This window comes from Aptenodytes forsteri, unplaced genomic scaffold (genome assembly GCF_000699145.1).
Source record: "Aptenodytes forsteri isolate BGI_AS27 unplaced genomic scaffold, ASM69914v1 Scaffold426, whole genome shotgun sequence".
In the NCBI taxonomy this organism is placed as follows: Eukaryota; Metazoa; Chordata; class Aves; order Sphenisciformes; family Spheniscidae; genus Aptenodytes; species Aptenodytes forsteri.
In genome coordinates this window covers 763,856-780,713 of record NW_008794010.1, presented here as the reverse complement: position 1 = coordinate 780,713, position 16,858 = coordinate 763,856, and the positions used below count along the sequence as shown (strand labels likewise).

General features: G+C 39.5%; 1 protein-coding gene across 6 annotated transcripts in view; it reads left to right on the top strand.

Moving 5' to 3' along the window:
* TRAK1 (trafficking kinesin protein 1) overlaps positions 1 to 16,582 on the top strand; it is a 118,267-nt gene extending 101,685 nt beyond the window's left edge. For 5 of the 6 annotated variants that reach the window (XM_019474890.1, XM_009290231.2, XM_009290255.2 and 2 more), the window contains exons 16-17: positions 8,634 to 8,736; positions 13,617 to 16,582. In XM_019474890.1, coding sequence (XP_019330435.1) covers positions 8,634 to 8,736; positions 13,617 to 14,415 — 902 coding nt within the window. In that variant the 3' untranslated portion in view covers positions 14,416 to 16,582. Of the gene's footprint in view, positions 1 to 8,633; positions 8,737 to 10,034; positions 10,125 to 13,616 lie in introns of all 6 variants that reach the window. The other variant, XM_019474893.1, reaches the window with a different exon arrangement.
* Positions 16,583 to 16,858: the final 276 nt, after the last annotated feature.

Here is a 16,858-nt window from a genome sequence, read left to right as displayed (position 1 = left end):
AAAAGTGTTAGTCTTCGTTAAGATTTGCCACTGGTAAAGAATTATATTTAGTCCATAATCAGAAAACTACCAGAACTCCTTTTTCTTCAGACATCTTGTTTTTACATAGCTACTTCAAATGAGGACACTTCCTTCCCCCTCCTTTTTCTGGAATAGATCATAATTTATTATTTGACTGGTCTTTGGAAGATTAGATTGTCTCAGGGCTGGACAATAGTATTTCTGTTATTTTCATGAAGTGCAGAGTATCCTCAGCTCTAACTGAAATGGCAGTTCAGTGCTTTCAGCTATTGAATATAAGCTACTTTTTGCAGTCAGTTGTATTAAGATTAAACTTAGAATCATAGAATCATTTAGTTTGGAAAAGACCCTTAAGATCATTGAATCCAACCGTTAACCTAACACTACCAAGTCCACCACTACACCATGTCCCTAAGCACCACATCTACAGGTCTTTTAAGTACCTCCAGGGATGGTGACCCAGCCACTTCCCTGGGCAGCCTGTTCCAATGCTTGAACATTCAAACCCTTCAACTTCCCTTTCCATTGGCAAAAATTGTCTTTATTCCATGAGATCTTTTGCCTAGGAATAATGATTATATTAACTTTTTATATTAATATGGAAATAAATAATGCCTTTGCAGGAGTTGTGTACAGTTTTGGATATTATCCAGGTGTTTATAATTTTGAAGAGTCTAAATAACAACAGCAGGAAAAGCTGGAGATCTAGGAAACATGGACTGAAATCACCAAAGATTGAAATAACTGGCATTTTTTAGGGTCTATGGAATAAAAGATTCAAGAAAAGATATGATTCATTTTAAAATCTGTTACTGCAGAAAAGAATGGAACAAGCAGTTCTTCATGTACTCAGGATACAATAATTGTGCAATAAAAAAGCTATTCGGGTTACACTTTGGGGGAATAATTTTCTAATTGTAAGAATATTCAACACAGGAACACGTCGAAAATTTAGAAGCCTTATTCTCATGGACTATGCATAGACAGGGATATAGATATAGTTTAGGTTTTTTGGTTGTTTTTTTAAGAACAGATTAGTAAAACATCTGTGGGTAATGATTTGGAAGGGTTCTTTCTTTGGAGTAGAAAAATAAATGTAGACCTGCACTATGATTGCAAACTGGCAAGAAAGACTAGTATTTCCCTCCATTTCCTTTCTCCATTACGATTTGAATAGAGGTCACTTATTAACAGGCTATTCCCTATCTTCATGTACTCAGGATACAATAATTGTGCAATAAAAAAGCTATTCGGGTTACACTTTGGGGGAATAATTTTCTAATTGTAAGAATATTCAACACAGGAACACGTCGAAAATTTAGAAGCCTTATTCTCATGGACTATGCATAGACAGGGATATAGATATAGTTTAGGTTTTTTGGTTGTTTTTTTAAGAACAGATTAGTAAAACATCTGTGGGTAATGATTTGGAAGGGTTCTTTCTTTGGAGTAGAAAAATAAATGTAGACCTGCACTATGATTGCAAACTGGCAAGAAAGACTAGTATTTCCCTCCATTTCCTTTCTGATTTGAGATTTGAATAGAGGTCACTTATTAACAGGCTATTCCCTAGTGATTTTGCAAACTGGCAAGAAAGACTAGTATTTCCCTCCATTTCCTTTCTCCATTACGATTTGAAGAGGTCACTTTTTCTAATTGTAAGAATATTCAACACAGGAACACGTCGAAAATTTAGAAGCCTTATTCTCATGGACTATGCATAGACAGGGATATAGATATAGTTTAGGTTTTTTGGTTGTTTTTTTAAGAACAGATTAGTAAAACATCTGTGGGTAATGATTTGGAAGGGTTCTTTCTTTGGAGTAGAAAAATAAATGTAGACCTGCACTATGATTGCAAACTGGCAAGAAAGACTAGTATTTCCCTCCATTTCCTTTCTCCATTACGATTTGAATAGAGGTCACTTATTAACAGGCTATTCCCTAGTTACTGCTGATTTTGCATGGGAGAACTCTAGTTATCTCAGACAAGGTTTTTAAGCATATTCCCTACCTTATAAATTGGCAAGTAGATAAAATCTATGAAATTGTCCTAGTAATCGTATTTCATTGTCTATTGTTTGCTTAGTAATTTTGATACATTACAGAAATAGAGAAGTTGGTCGATATGAATAACTTTGATGTGTAGACTAAACAAATGCACTGAAAACTTCAATTTCCCATTCGTCATCCTTCCTCCAGATTGCCCAGCTGCTTAGGATTTAGGAGTATCCATCAGCCACCACATCATTAGTGGTTGCATTGCTCAAATGAAGTAAAGGTACTGCTGTATCTGCCTTTTGTTGAAGCAATTTGTCAGGCGGTATACAAGGAGAAGATAATTGTGGATGTTTTCAGAGTAGGCACTTACTAATGTGACGGTGCTTCTTAGGATCCACAGTCTGCCCACTGAAGAATACCTTTCAGGAACAGAGATGTGTGCTTAGCTTATGAATTTATTTTATATTTAAATATTGTGCAGCCGTTGCTCCTTTTGAAAAAACCTCCTCAGCATTCTTTCTGCTCCTCCTAGATTTCTCTGTAAGAAACGCAATGCAGGTAGGGGTGTGTATGGGCATGCGTTTCCTTAGAGTGCTGTCACAAGCGCGAGGTTATGACCTCATTGCTTGCATGATTCCAGGGGAGATTCCAGGCAGCAACGTACAGAATAAGCTCTTGCTAGAGAATGTGGAAGTAACGTAAACAGGGAAGGAGAGAAGTATCTTGGATACAATCTTTAGTGATAGTGCTTTTGCTTATAATCCAAGATAGCTCCATTGTGGAAAAATCTAGCTCAAGAGGTTCATAAAAGCCAGAAAGTATTTCCCTACAATTGCCATTGGCAGGCCACAGAGTGTGCCAGTCTGGAGCTACAGGTCTTCTAACCTGAGAACAAAACTTCTTTGGAAGTACTGTGCCTACAAGGACCATTCCCAGGAGGTGTAAGTCATCTTAGTCTTTTGGGTAGGTGTCTGCTTCATTTGATATGTATGCTTTGAGGGTTGTATGTTACCATGTTTTCACTGGAGATGTTCTCTGGGAGAGTACTATGAGGTCCTATTTTTACTGCCATTTTGTGGGCGTGTAGAGTGCTGCTCGAGATGAGCCCTAAGAGAAGTCATTTTAACATCCAGGCTCAGGAGAACAAACATTGCTGGTAGTGCTAAAGATGTTTTTTAGCCAAAATAAATGTATTCAGAACAGAGTTGTTTCTTGTTGAGTGATGAATAGAGTCAGCAATCATGCTGACTAAATAAGAAAAAGTTATGATCTTTGAATTTTCCTGTCCCTATGGTGAGACCTGTAGTATCCATTGATATGTAAAATAACTTCCTCACCATATATGCAGATTATATCCCAATTATGGCACTGAACATTTCAGAAGAAATTAATATACATTTAATTTATGACCTGCAGTTGGCCTGACAGAGCTACATTTTGTGTGTGGGCTCAGTAATTTTATGGAGGATTGTAAATTCCAGAATCGCAGTTCTAGCCTAATACCCAGGAATAGTCTGAAATTTGAATATCACTTGAGTAGACTCTCAGCGTAATTGGAATGGTAAAGAAGTTATAGGACATGGCATTGTTAATACCATCTAGGACAAGTAATTTTTGCAGCACGTATTTTTAATAACCTCAATTTTTTTTTTTTTAATTCTTTGAAAGAAACTGTAGTATATTATAAAACTGTACAGAGTCTGTTTTGGGGGGAGGGGTTGTTGGGTCTTTTGGTTTTGTTTTGTTTTTTTAATTCATTGTCTTTCAGGTTTGCCTTAAACAAGGAACCCCAAGCCATTCAAAGCACTTAATAATGTTGTGAATGTTCTTATTTTGAAGTTGGAAGGGCTACATTTGATTCGGCATGTGCTTAATTACATGCTAGTTTTGGGTGCACAAACTGGTCTTTCGGTACTTGTGTTTGTTAGTTCCACTGATTGATTGCTTTGAACAGACATGTGCACAGCATTACAGGATCAGCCCTCTTGTACTTCATGTTTAGACCTGCCTAAAATCACAAAAACACATAATGAATGTCTTATGTTTGAGTTGTTTTTAGCAGGATTACTATACATGCTTCTAAGAGGTTACCATTGTACAGAAAAGCAATAAATTTTGTAACTCTTCTTAGAACTAAAGTATTGATGCATATTTAAATATATTTTATTTTCAACTGGCGTGAATATTTCACAGTAATTATTACTTTAAGAAAAATCTGTCAGCATTTGCTATCTGTGCTGTTAAAATGCTAGAATTTTAATTTGGGATTCTAGCCTGCATAAAATCATGTTGAAGCCACATTAAATACATTGAAATCTTTTTACATCTGTGCTCCATGGTTATATACATATGAGAAGGAGACCTCAACCACAAGAAAGCTAAGAAAAACTGTCCAAAGAATACCTGCCTTGGTTCAGTTTTTCATATCTCACTGTTTCCAAAGGCAAAATAAATGGAAAGTTTGGAAATGCAGATATTCAGAAAATAATTTTATTGTCAGTTGTTTAAGTAACGTAACAGGAGTAACGCTCCTGGCAGAGACGGATGGATTCTTGGAGGTTTTGAGCATTCATGGTTACCCCCGAAACCAGTGTTTTCTGAAGGACATTCTGGCAGTATTTTCTGAAGGACATCTGAAGGCACCTAAACGCCTTTAGGAGAGCACCATGCTCACATTTTACAGCTGTTCTGTGTATCACCCATCTCAATTTTGTTTTAGTAGTTAACCCAGGCATCAGCTCCAGCATACCCTATATTCTCCCTGTTCTGTCGGCCAGGAGTTTTCAGTACAGGTAGCACTGGGTATCAGAGCTTTCACCTTAACCCACCTGGAGGGGATGAACTCTGCTGAATTTAGAGAGTACATGAAGCAGCTGTCTTGTCCTGTGGATCCTAACGGGGTTTTGTGACCTAGTTTTCAGGAATTTCACCTTACCAAAGAATGGAGTTGGTGGCATAGACTGGCAAAAGTGAAGTCCATAGCTTATATCCTGAATGATGACATTGGAGGAAAAAAGTGCCTCTTAATGGTCCCTTCATTGTTATCCTCTTCCAAAGCAGGCAGAGCTTTTTTTTCTATTCCACAATAAAATAAACTTCTAATGCTTTGAAACACCATCTCCATCTGTTGTTCTAAGGAATCCCCAACCTGATTATCATTCCATCCCTGTCTCACCAGCCTGTGCTAAAGAGATGTCCAAATTCCACTGCTCCTCTCTGCTGAAAGAACAGGGAACCAGGTTTCCTCCTTTTGTTAAAACATGCCAAAGAAATGATGAGCAGAGTGCCTTGCTTCAGAGTTGGGCTGAAACTCTACCTTTGTGCCAGACTGGATCAAACCATATTCTGAAGATTTCTGATTTGATTTTTTTTTTTTTAAAGTTCATTTTTACATAAATCTGTATTTGCCAGAATAGGTATTTATACAAAATGCAAAGATTTACTGGCCGCTGTGAGCTCTCTGCCTCCTCACTACTCATCTAGCGTAACAGCGAATTTGAGTTTGGAACCAATGGTACAAAAGTCAATGGTGTTTTAGTATAGCTGCCTCTTACAAATCTTCCTCAAACTCAGTTTGTCTGACACCTTTTTGTGGATGGGGCAGGCCACTAGTTTACGTACTGTAACTTTGTTCCTTTCTCTGCATGAGCTGGTTGAAAATCCGGATTAAACGGTCTTTTGAGGGTTCCCTGAGCAAAAGATTGTGTCCTAAACTCATCTGTTTTGCTGTTCGCACCTAGCAAAATGGCCCATAAGCCGAGTACTGCATCTGAAACAGCTCTGAGCTATATAAAATCAGCTTTGTGTTTTGAGTGGGGAAATCTCTGTTTTACCGGAAGATGGAGCTCTCTGCAGTCAGTTTGACTAGTACCTGCCTTTTTTTGCAGTATTTTGAAAGATGTTTTTGCAACAGTGTTTGTGCTTACAGGACAGTCTCTTTCAGCTATAATGTTTTGCATTTTTTCCAAAATGCCCAAGAATTGTTTGAGAAAGCTTAATAAGGTAAAGAATCATTAATTACTGAGAGACAAAACACAATCCAGCAGCAATCTAAGGTTTAGCTTGAATTTTAATTTAGGGGAAAAATGCACATACAGTTTAGTTTATGGTTTTCTGACAGATGAAATTACATGATGTTTCTGTAAATTTTGTTAAACGCTGAATTATGTACAGATTCTTTCTCATACAGATATGAAGCCTCATTGTTAATCATCTACTACTTTGAAAAAGAGGGTATAAATAAAACATTTGGTTTCAGACACAGTCACATGGAGCAGATGTTTATATTCAAAATAATACTTTGCTGTATGTACATGTGAAGATAGTCTCTCATATTATAAACTTATGTATTGCTTCCTCACAAACATATCAATTCAGGAGATGGCCATTCTTATATAAAATTACTAGGTTAGGAATGAATCATTTTGTTTCTATTTTATAAACTTTGTTCATTTACAGCAACAGGTTCTCACTCTCTTTGTACTGTGTCCAAAGGATGGAAAATGCTACAGCAATATGATACACCCCATTGTTGACTGATGGAGAATGAAGCTGGTACAGGACTTTCTTAGTGGTATTTGAGGGTGGAATGCATCCTTGGAAATTGATTAATTTTTTTTTTTATAATTTCAATTTGTTTCCTCTTATTAGAGTCAGTGATTTCTCTACTTTTAGCAGCCTTCTCCTATCTCTGACTCATTAATAGCAATGAGTCTTGCTTTTGCTAATGCAGCTATGTATCTTCAGTGTGCCTGTTTCCAATCTGAGGGGATGCCCAGTGGATATTACAAGTGGGGAAAATGCACTTATTGTATTACAGCTATGTGCTTTGGGTTGAGCTTGCAATCTTAAATCGGCATTGCTTTATTCTGTTCTCTATTCATCATCCAGGGATAACTGCTTTGTTTCTACTTGATTTATGTTGAAGTCCTTTGTTTTCTCTAAATAACCAATTTTTTCATGTCCAGTTATTTGAGCTCTTTCTCCAGATTTTCTTTTAACTCTCTACAATATGGAGAGAATCATGATTGCTAGGCTGTGCTCCCTTGTAATAGCTTTTATAGTGCTCACATTAATCTCTAAAGCAACTGGATTCCTGAAGCATCATAATTACCGTCTCTGGAGGTGAAGTAGAGCTTGTTGTTATGTTATGCTGTGCTAACATTTGAGTGTGTTAACATGACACTCCAGTGGGTTTTTAGAAATATCCTTCTTTGATGTACAGCAGTACATTCCAGTGCTAACTAGAAGTTACCTCACGTTGTTTGCTTAGCCACTTCTGCTTCCACTGTTCACACTCCCCATGCTCTAGACTTCACACACTGCTTATATGTGTTCTTAAAGGACTACCCAGCTGCACACACTATTTTGGAGCTGTGATACTTTATATATGAAAAAGGGAACACAGCCACGATTAAGACTTGCCTTGCTTCTGCTAAGCATCTCTGGAAGTTCAGAATGGTGTCTGGTCTAGTTGGTCTGTCTGTCTGTCCTTTGCAATGTGTTGAATAGTTGTGTACTGTGGTATTAAAATGTGGCTTAATTGGGGAATGGCTCAGAGGGTTGGGTAGGACTGAGAGGGAGGGAGCTGCACACGGTTTTTATTGTGCATGTCTTTTGACCACTGCTAAGTTTGGTTACTAAGTAAGAGAACCTATGCAATCATGATATCTTTGATGTAATATTTAACTCTGGGTGTTTTTCAACCAGCTTTTCTGATGCATGGCTCTTAAATTTTGTCATTATTTTGCAATGGCCACAGCTGCATTATACAGCAGGTTAGTATATCCACAGAAGTATCTCTACTAAGAAGAAAGAAATTGGCCTAAGTCCTTCATTTTTTAAATGGAGCTGTATTGCTTCTTTCCCACATTACTGATATACCAACAGAGTGGCATCTTTACAGCTGCATTTGTGGGGAAAATTATTTACTACACTGTTTACAAATATTCAAAACCTGCTATATTGTGCAGCTGAGGACATACATTCTTAAAGAACCTAAACACATGCACAAGAGAAATGTCACAGATGTACAGTAGTGGATCCAAAAAACCGCCGGTTTCCTTACTGTGGATGTGAAAAGTCAGAGACAGAGAATGAGTAATACATGTCCGTCCCCTCCCTACCCCAACAATCTATTCCTGTAGCATTAGCAAACTGGATCCATTACTGAGAAGTAATGGGGATACCTTTTTGTGGATCAATCTAAAAGCTGAAATGCACGAGCATTCAGAAAATCTTAGTGCTCCTGAGCTGGTACTAGAAAATGCTGCTTGTAATTTCCCACTGATGCAAGTTGCTAGTTCAGAGGAGGACTAGCATTTCAAGCACTGCCTTGCCTGAATTTGGTTTGAGCAAGACTTACCTGTAGTGTTAGTGATCATGAGGAAGTTTCAGCAGACCCTTTTAGCACTGGCTTTGGAGTCCTAGATGTGTTTGTTTTGGAGAACAAATGTCTGTTAGAACACTGTAGCACTTGTGTATTTCACTTTTCTTGCATTGATCCTGTCCGAGGTACCTCATCACTTTTTGCATCTGTCTTATCAGCACACAGAAGTTTGGTTTTCCCCTTTTCTGTGTAAAATGCGAAGAATTTGCTTTTTTTTAATTTAGTACCTCATCCTGGGAAGTGCATGTCACAAACCAACTCCACCTTCACCTTCACCACCTGCCGCATTCTGCACCCTTCCGATGAACTCACACGAGTCACACCAAGGTAAGGGTCTCCCATGACGGCAAAGCCTTCAGCTCTGTCAGAGTTTTCCCTGTGAGGAAATGCAAAGTAATTGCATAAGCAAAAGCATTAGCCGTGTTGGTGAATTACAACACACCCCCAAATTATTCCTCCCGTTTTGAGTTACCTCAACCTGATTTTATTTGAGAGGCATGTGTAATGTTTTAGAAGGCCAACCAAAATATCTTAAATTTTGTTGTCTCTAGTTAAAATATCGCAGGATCAGACATAACTAAGTTGGCTTCCAATATCCAAACCTGACTACCCTTGATCCCAAACTAGTTGTAGTCCTCATGTGTGAATGCACAGAAGGTGGTCTCTCACAAAAAATATGAGAGAGATTTTTCCAGGGAGGAAAAATCTGAATCTTTGGTGCAGAAGAAAAAGGGATGCGCAGGTAAAGAAATCCAGGAAGTACATGAGAAATGGAGGAGGAGATATGTCTTAATCAAAACCAGGGAGCTGTCTACTTTGTTCCTTGGTATAATTGCTGGAAATGGGTTCATAGTAGCCAGACTGAAACTAATGAACTGGCTTAATAATAGCAATTGGCATGTATAGGTAGTACATGCCGATAGAAGGCAATTCTATAGCCTCATAGAAGGTGAAGATCTGAGAACCAGAGAGGGTGAGTGAATTTCATACCTAAAGAGGGAACTTTTCTTCCTTAGCAAATCAGTATTTAAAGAATTTTTTCTGTTTAGAAGGACAATGCCTCATTGCTTTCTCTGCCCCTTCCAGCTCCTGTGTGGGAGTGTACCATTGTGTAGGTCCCCATTCAGAGATGATGTGTCTAGACTTGTTAGACATGAGATGAGCACTGATTACCTAAGGAACACGTGAAAAGTAGGAATTACATATGAAAACCTGCAAGGTGGAAAGGAAATGGATGATGATTAAATGTAACTTGTCTGCTTCACTTTCTGAACTGTTAGTTAATTGTGGGCTGGCTGGTTTTTCTTTACTCTTTTCTGTCTTCCTCTCCACTCAACACTGTTACTTGAAGAGATCCTTTTATATGGTTGCAGTTCTATTTTAATTTTCTTATTATTGTTGAATTGCTGTTAATTGCAGTCATAAGAAACTCTTGATTATGTTGGTTGCTAAATCTAACAAGCCAGCCATAACTGACAGCTAAATTCAGTACACTTTCAGGTGTCTTAGTTACGCCAAAGTTCATCATTCATTCAGGAGGAAAAAGAGCAAAATAAACAATATGATGTTTTCAGCAGATATGTTTAAGGAGCTCCTCCTTACCAACTATAAACGATTCTTCACAGGTCATGTGAGGAGGACGAGGAAACTGCATTATGTCTCGTTATGCTGAGAGGAGGTATAGGGCAGACACTATGACCCAGCGTGGGCAGGGGGTGAGCAACACTGCCAACAGTGTCTGTGTTGGCAGGGTCATGTACAAGGAATGCTAGTGTGTGTGGCACCAGCTAACCCAAAGAGTTTTGATATTTACCTACCTGGCTGCGTTTTAACCTAGCCTCTAACCCAGGTGACGCTCTAACCTGACTAAATTTCATCTAGCTACATGAGGTGCTCATTTATTTGTTTCTTTTCTCAATCTAACCCTGAAACTGTCACTGGGCTGAGTTGCTGAGGCCAGTTTGAGTCTGTTTCTGTGGCTGTGTCCAGGCTGCTCTGCAGTGTTGGTCAGTTTGATGGGGAAAATATGTCCCACATATTTGTTTGATGATCAAACAAACAAAAAAGCAACACCTACATAACAACCACTTTCTTGCAGGGATGTCGTCTTTTTTTTATTGCACTGTAGTGTGTACCTGTGCTGACAAATTAGTAGAAATACTAATCTAAATATCTGTGCAACTGAAATCTGGAGCTGGAAAGAATGAAGCTGTTGGAATTAATAAGCCATTGGAGTGCTGTAGTTTTTGTCTCATGACTAGGACTTCTTAGAAGCTTGATAATTAACACCCTATGTCTGGGTTTCCAAAATGTACTTGGTCCTACCCTGTAGAAAGTCAATTCACAAAAGTAAGTGCTCTTTCTCTTTCTTTTCCCTGCCTCATGCTTTTCAAGACGACTTCTGTACTTCTGTGTTTAGCCAGTGTGGGAGATGCATCACAGTGGCTGTCACTGCTCTTTAGTTCCACTGTGAACTGGAATCGGAGCTATGAAGATGCAGCTTTAGTCAATGCTTAAGAGAAGAATTGGGAACTAACTTCTCCTTTCTACTCAGCCTTGCCTTCAGAGTGCGTGTGTGGCCTCCTTACCTCTGCTGTGAGGAGTCCTCCTCCCCTGCCGCTGATTCAGTCCAGGCAGAATGAAGAGGACATAAGGAGAGCTTGCCTTAGCACATCTGCCACATGCACTGACAGCCACAGCACACAGGGGGGTGCAAGAAAACCAATTCCAGAGCAACTTAACAAGGCTGCTTTTCAAATTACACCCATTCTTAATACTAGTTTTCTCAAGCATGTGTTTCACTACAGTTTACAGGTAGGAATATATGGGATTCCTCTTGTTGAATCGCAACTGCAGCGTAGAAATCCTTTCGCAGTTTCATTTGCTTGTGGTAGAAGTTGGTACAGTTCCAAATCACTGTAGAGATCACGTTGATCAGATCCTATTTAATCATGGAGCGAAGACATGACTTGAGACTTCATATGACATCAGGCTAATATTCCCTTAATTAAGGAGTGCCTTAAAGATGTTAAAGTACTGCTGATTTTTAGAAGATCACTGGACAAAAGTTTGTAGTGTTACATTAACTCGTGTCAGCTGATCGCTATATACTATTAGACGAAGTTCTGAGGTCATCAGAAACGGGCTCAGAACAAAACATTCCAGGATGTTTTCTGGAACCTGACATGCACGGTAGTCTTGGCTTCCTAGAGTTCATTAGTGTAAGGTGAAATAAGACTGCAAATTCCAGTCAAGACATCATCTAGGCCCTTTTGTCCATATGGGCAAAAAGGATGCAACTCATTCATTGGCCTAGGGCTTCGCTACACCTGGAAATCCAACCAGATTGTCTCAGTGTGGCTTTTTGATGCATTTCTTGGTACAGAGAACCCAACTTAAGTTAAAGTTGCATGTGACAGCTGAGCCGATCCAACAGCACGGCTCTGCTGAAAAGGGAAGATCCTGTTCTTTCCCCTATTTCTCCCCCCCCCCAGCCGCTTAGTTTTCCTGCTCTCTTGCATTGGCTCTGTTTTTTGTCTGACTCCTTACTGAGTGTCTTCTACTTGCTAACTTGGCAAGATGAAGGGGAAGAATTCCTTCTTTGAACAGTGGTGAATTCTCAGGTCAGTGAATTCTCTGTTAGCATCAAGTGTTGCATTGTTCAAGACCCTTTAAATGCCATTAGAGGGGATGAATCCATGCCTGGGAAATACTATCGTGGAATTCACTTTTTCATGTATGTATATGTGGCAAAAATCATCATTTCAGCATGGTTAGAAATAGTTGGAGAGCTTTTTTTTTTTTAAAGGTACATGGAACGCTTGGGATTCTCCCAAATAGACTTGAATCTGGAGTGCCATGGATGTCCCACATGCCTTGTTTCTGGAATAACTAAGTACACCAGGACTTATTCAATGAATGGTGTACCCTGGACTGCCATAAATTTTGAGTGGGAATTAGGCATAGGTAAACATGCTGTGGCTAGCCTGATCTATAAGGAACAAGTTTTTTAAGGATGGCACTGTAGCGCCAGAAACACTCAAACCTCAGTGTCCGTGAGATCTCATATTGCGGCCCAAGGGATTTGGAATGTCTCCTTTGTGTTGGTAATTCTTTGGAAATAGGTGCTGCGTCTGTGTTCATTCAGACGGTCAGCTTATGGGGAGAGGATGGTCTACCAGAATGAATGTTATTTGATACGCCTCAAGAAACCCCAACTCCTAATAACTAGCAGTAATGTGCTTAAGAAAACAAAATGCAGTAAGATGGCACTAAACATAAGTATGTAATGTCTGCCACTTGCTCTAAATGTGCAGATTATTGCCCATTTAACATTTTCTTGTCAACTGCCTGTACATAGTTTATTTTGAGAAGAAAGAACTGGAATTGGGGAGCAATTTAGCCATGTTTCAAACTATAGAAATCAATGTTTTACCAAATTAACAGTAGAATGGCTCTTTGTCATATTTGGTTTGCTGCTGAGTTATCAGGTACCTATTGACCAATTGACAGCCAAGAGCTTGACTGTATTTTCTTATCTCTTTTCATGACTATTCACACCACTGCACATCTCCATCAGAAGTCAGATCCCCCATTCCCTTCCCCAGAAATGAAAGCAAATTCAACAGAAGAAGGGAAGAAGGGTTTGACCTTGCAGAAGTGCATGTTGGCGACAATGGCAACTTCCAGCAGCTTTGCTACAAATGCTTCTGTAGCAAATACGTTCCCCTCCTCCCTTGCTGCTCTCTCTGCTATGACCCAGCAGTACTAGAAGGACTAGCAGTTCTGTGTGCTTAGAATTGACGCTAAAAAGTAAATGTCTTGCTTATACCATCGGTCAAGTCCCCCAGTTTCCTTGTCTCATGGAAGCAACTGGGAGTTGTGACAGCCAGTAGATCAAGAAGAAAAACTGAAGGTGTTGATCACAAACCTGTCAATGTAATAGTTTATCAGAAGAAACGTGGTGGTGGTGGGGAATGCATTAATCCCATGAGACTGGGTGGTGAAGTATGCAAAGTGGAGAGATGCGTTTTGTAGGAGATGACGTTTTTGCACTTATCATCATGTTTGCAAGGAGCTGGGAACTGTCAGTTTCCCATGCACTCTCAAAATGGATAAAAGGCCCTGTTCAGGGTTAAAAAATCTTGCTTGCAGTAAGTTTTAATTCCCTAGTGGAGAGAATAATTTGCCTACTCTTTTGTTTTCAGCCTTAACACAGCACCTACTCCAGCTTGTGGCAGCATTAGCAATTTGAAAGGCACCCCTGTGGCTACTCCTTGTACTCCTCGGCGTCTGAGTTTGGCAGAATCCTTCACTAACCTCCGAGAATCCACGACGACGATGAGCACGTCTCTGGGGCTGGTGTGGCTGCTGAAGGAAAGGGGCATCTCAGCAGCGGTGTACAATCCGCAGAGCTGGGACAGAGCCAGCAAAGGCACCCTCCTGAACACGTACCCCCCTAAAATGGCGATCATTCCTTCCACTCCACCAAACTCACCTATGCAGACACCTTCTTCATCCCCTCCATCTTTTGAGTTCAAGTGCACCAGCCCACCTTATGACAACTTCTTGGCTTCGAAGCCTGCTAGTTCAATCTTGAAAGAGGTGAGGAATAAAAAGAACATCAGGAACAGTGAGAGTCAGACTGACGTGTCTGTTTCCAACCTTAATCTTGTGGACAAAGTCAAGAGGTTTGGTATCGCCAAAGTTGTGAGTTCAGGGCAAACGTCAGCTCCTCCTTTAACTGATGACCAGGGACCTCTTCTCTGTGGGGCACAAGGACCAGTGAGGGCCCTTGTTCCTGGAAGTCTAGCACCAGACAGTCTCCCATTGGGCTGTCCTGCCATGACCAGTACCATCGGGGGCATCCAGCTGAACACCGGCATCCGAAGGAATCGGAGCTTCCCCACCATGGTGGGTTCCAGCATGCAGATGAAAGGCCCAACGTCTCTTACTTCGGGGATCCTTATGGGAACCAAGCTCCCGAAGCAAACTAGCTTACGATGAAGGACTTTATTTTTACAGCTAGTCTTTTTAAATAAAAATACCCAGATTCTTTCTCCGATCTTCTTTTCCTTTCCCCACCACTGCTTCATTGCCTCTTGAGTTTGACAAATCAACTTCGTGCCTAATGGGAGAAATGTGTAAACTTTGTACAAAATGTGTAAATATGTACCAGATCTATTGTAACTAATTGGATTATTTTACTGTTCAATTGAGTGCAAAAGGCTCTGCGTTATGATTGCTGTATTAAGGTTAACTTGCTAACCTTTTGAAAAGGGTTTTTTTTAAGATGCACTGAAAAAAACAAAAGAACAAAACCAACAAAAAACAACTTGACTAGGAAAACGTGAATTTTGTAGCTAGCCTAACTTGAGTCAAAGGTGCATGGGAAGCTATTGAATGTGTTTTGTGAGACCTCACATTACATCACTTGAAGCATGGGAGCGTTTGTGCTTCGTTAAAGGCTGAAAAAAGCACTCAGTTTAACGTGGTAGTTTTAATTTTGCTTCTGTAGATGAGTTGAGCTGAGTTATTGGAGTGCCTGGCTATTATGCCTGAATGGATGAAACTTTTTTTTTCTTTTTCTGTTCCGTATTCTCCTCCTCACGGAGGTGGTAAACTTGAACTAATACTGTGTTGAGGTTGGCAGGCCTACTGGGTACCTGGAATATTGACATATTCCTACCACCGCTGTTTCATTTGGCACGCTTACCCTCTGTGTGACTTCTTTTTTGTTTTTTGTTTCGTTTTTCAATGCTGCACTGGATTGTGGAAGGGAAAATGCTTTACTATGTGTTGCTGCCACTGAAACATGCTTTGTCAGTGCCCCCAAAGAAAACAGTTTTCACAACTGATGAGGTAAATAAACATGGCAGTGACTTCCTAGAAGTCAAAGTTGCGGAACAGATTGACAGATAAGAATGTTATAAAAGAACATGTAGCAAAAACAGTATTAGGAAAAGGTGTGTCCTTGAAACCTCAGCAGAGAACCACAAAAACATTTAGTAATGGAATGGTACAAGCTGGAAAGAGCAACTTGCAATCCTCATGCTGATCTTCAGGTTTCATGCGTGTCAAGGACCATGGCCTCGTAAAGCAGGGTGAGAATATTCCCCACCCATTTTCTGTTTTCTTTTTTCAGAGAAACCTTTTTCATCCAAAGTTGGACCTGAGCAGAGGTAAAAATATGGGAAACTCTTTATCCCACAGTGTTCTTAAACTGAAAAAACACCTCCTAATACCAAATATATATAACCCCCACTTTCTCAGAAAAGAAACAAAAGGCCTCACACAACCTTTAGTTACAGCCAGGCGATCCTCATTTATATTGCAATTTTCTTCTCTGTTTCTCCCAAACTTCTGCTGAGTGCTTGTAGAAAGAATTGAAATGTCCTGGAACTGGAGCAGACTGGAGGGAGCTTGCTTCTAGAGCTGAGCTGAGACCTGTATTTTTTTTGGAAGGGGGGGGATGGAGAGGAGTGAAGAGGGGAGGGTTTAACATCCGCTTTCTTTTCCTTGCACTTCTTGTGGCATCTAAATCAAGCTCCCTGTTTGTTATCACACTACACGTAATTGCCGTGAATTGCCGTTTGTACCAGACTGTTACTAAATCATTAGCACTGATAATTTCTTGTATAAATGAAACTGTCTTTTAGTCTTTGTGATGAGAGATAGGTGGGTGGTTTGGTTTTTTTTTCCTGAATGAAGTAGTTATTGCGGTAGTGCTATGGACACTAAGGATATTTTTTGAGAAAGAAAAAACACATCGGTCAGTTACTGCCTGTGTTTGAAGACTTCTATTTATTCTATGAACTTAAAATGTTTTAGTAAAATGTCATCAGCTCTCTTTGCTGTTGTATGTGTGCACTTATTGCAAGTAAATTTAAGTACCTTTTTATTTGAATGTATATTAAAACAGTAGGTAGAATAACAGTTGATTCTGAAAAAAATCATGGACTTAATGGACCATTTTGTATACCCAGAGGAAGAAAGCAATACCATATGAGAACTTAAAGTGTAGAAGTTAATCATGCAATCGGGAAGTATTATTTAGCCTTTAAATAAGCAGTAGGACCTGTCCACCCACCGGAGAAAGCAATTGTAACACATCAGAAAGATGAAATTTAAATTTTTCTTCACTAGTATCAATAAAATAACAGAAAAGTTTGCATTGTTGTGTATTCAACTTTTTTCCCGTTCTTTTAAGGTGATAAATATTCCACCTTGATCCCTTGTTTCATCTCTCAGTCAAAGCAAAATAAGAGGCCATCACCAGGTTTGGTTTTTAAATTCCTAGACACAGAAGTGGTTGAAGAGTTTTGAGATTTTAAGATTGCTGGAACTGGTGAAACTTAGGTCAAACCAAAAAATACAGAGTGAATGCAGATTTTTATTTTTATTTGCGTTCCAAGAAAGAAGAATTGTGTGTTGTGTGGTTTGTGTATTT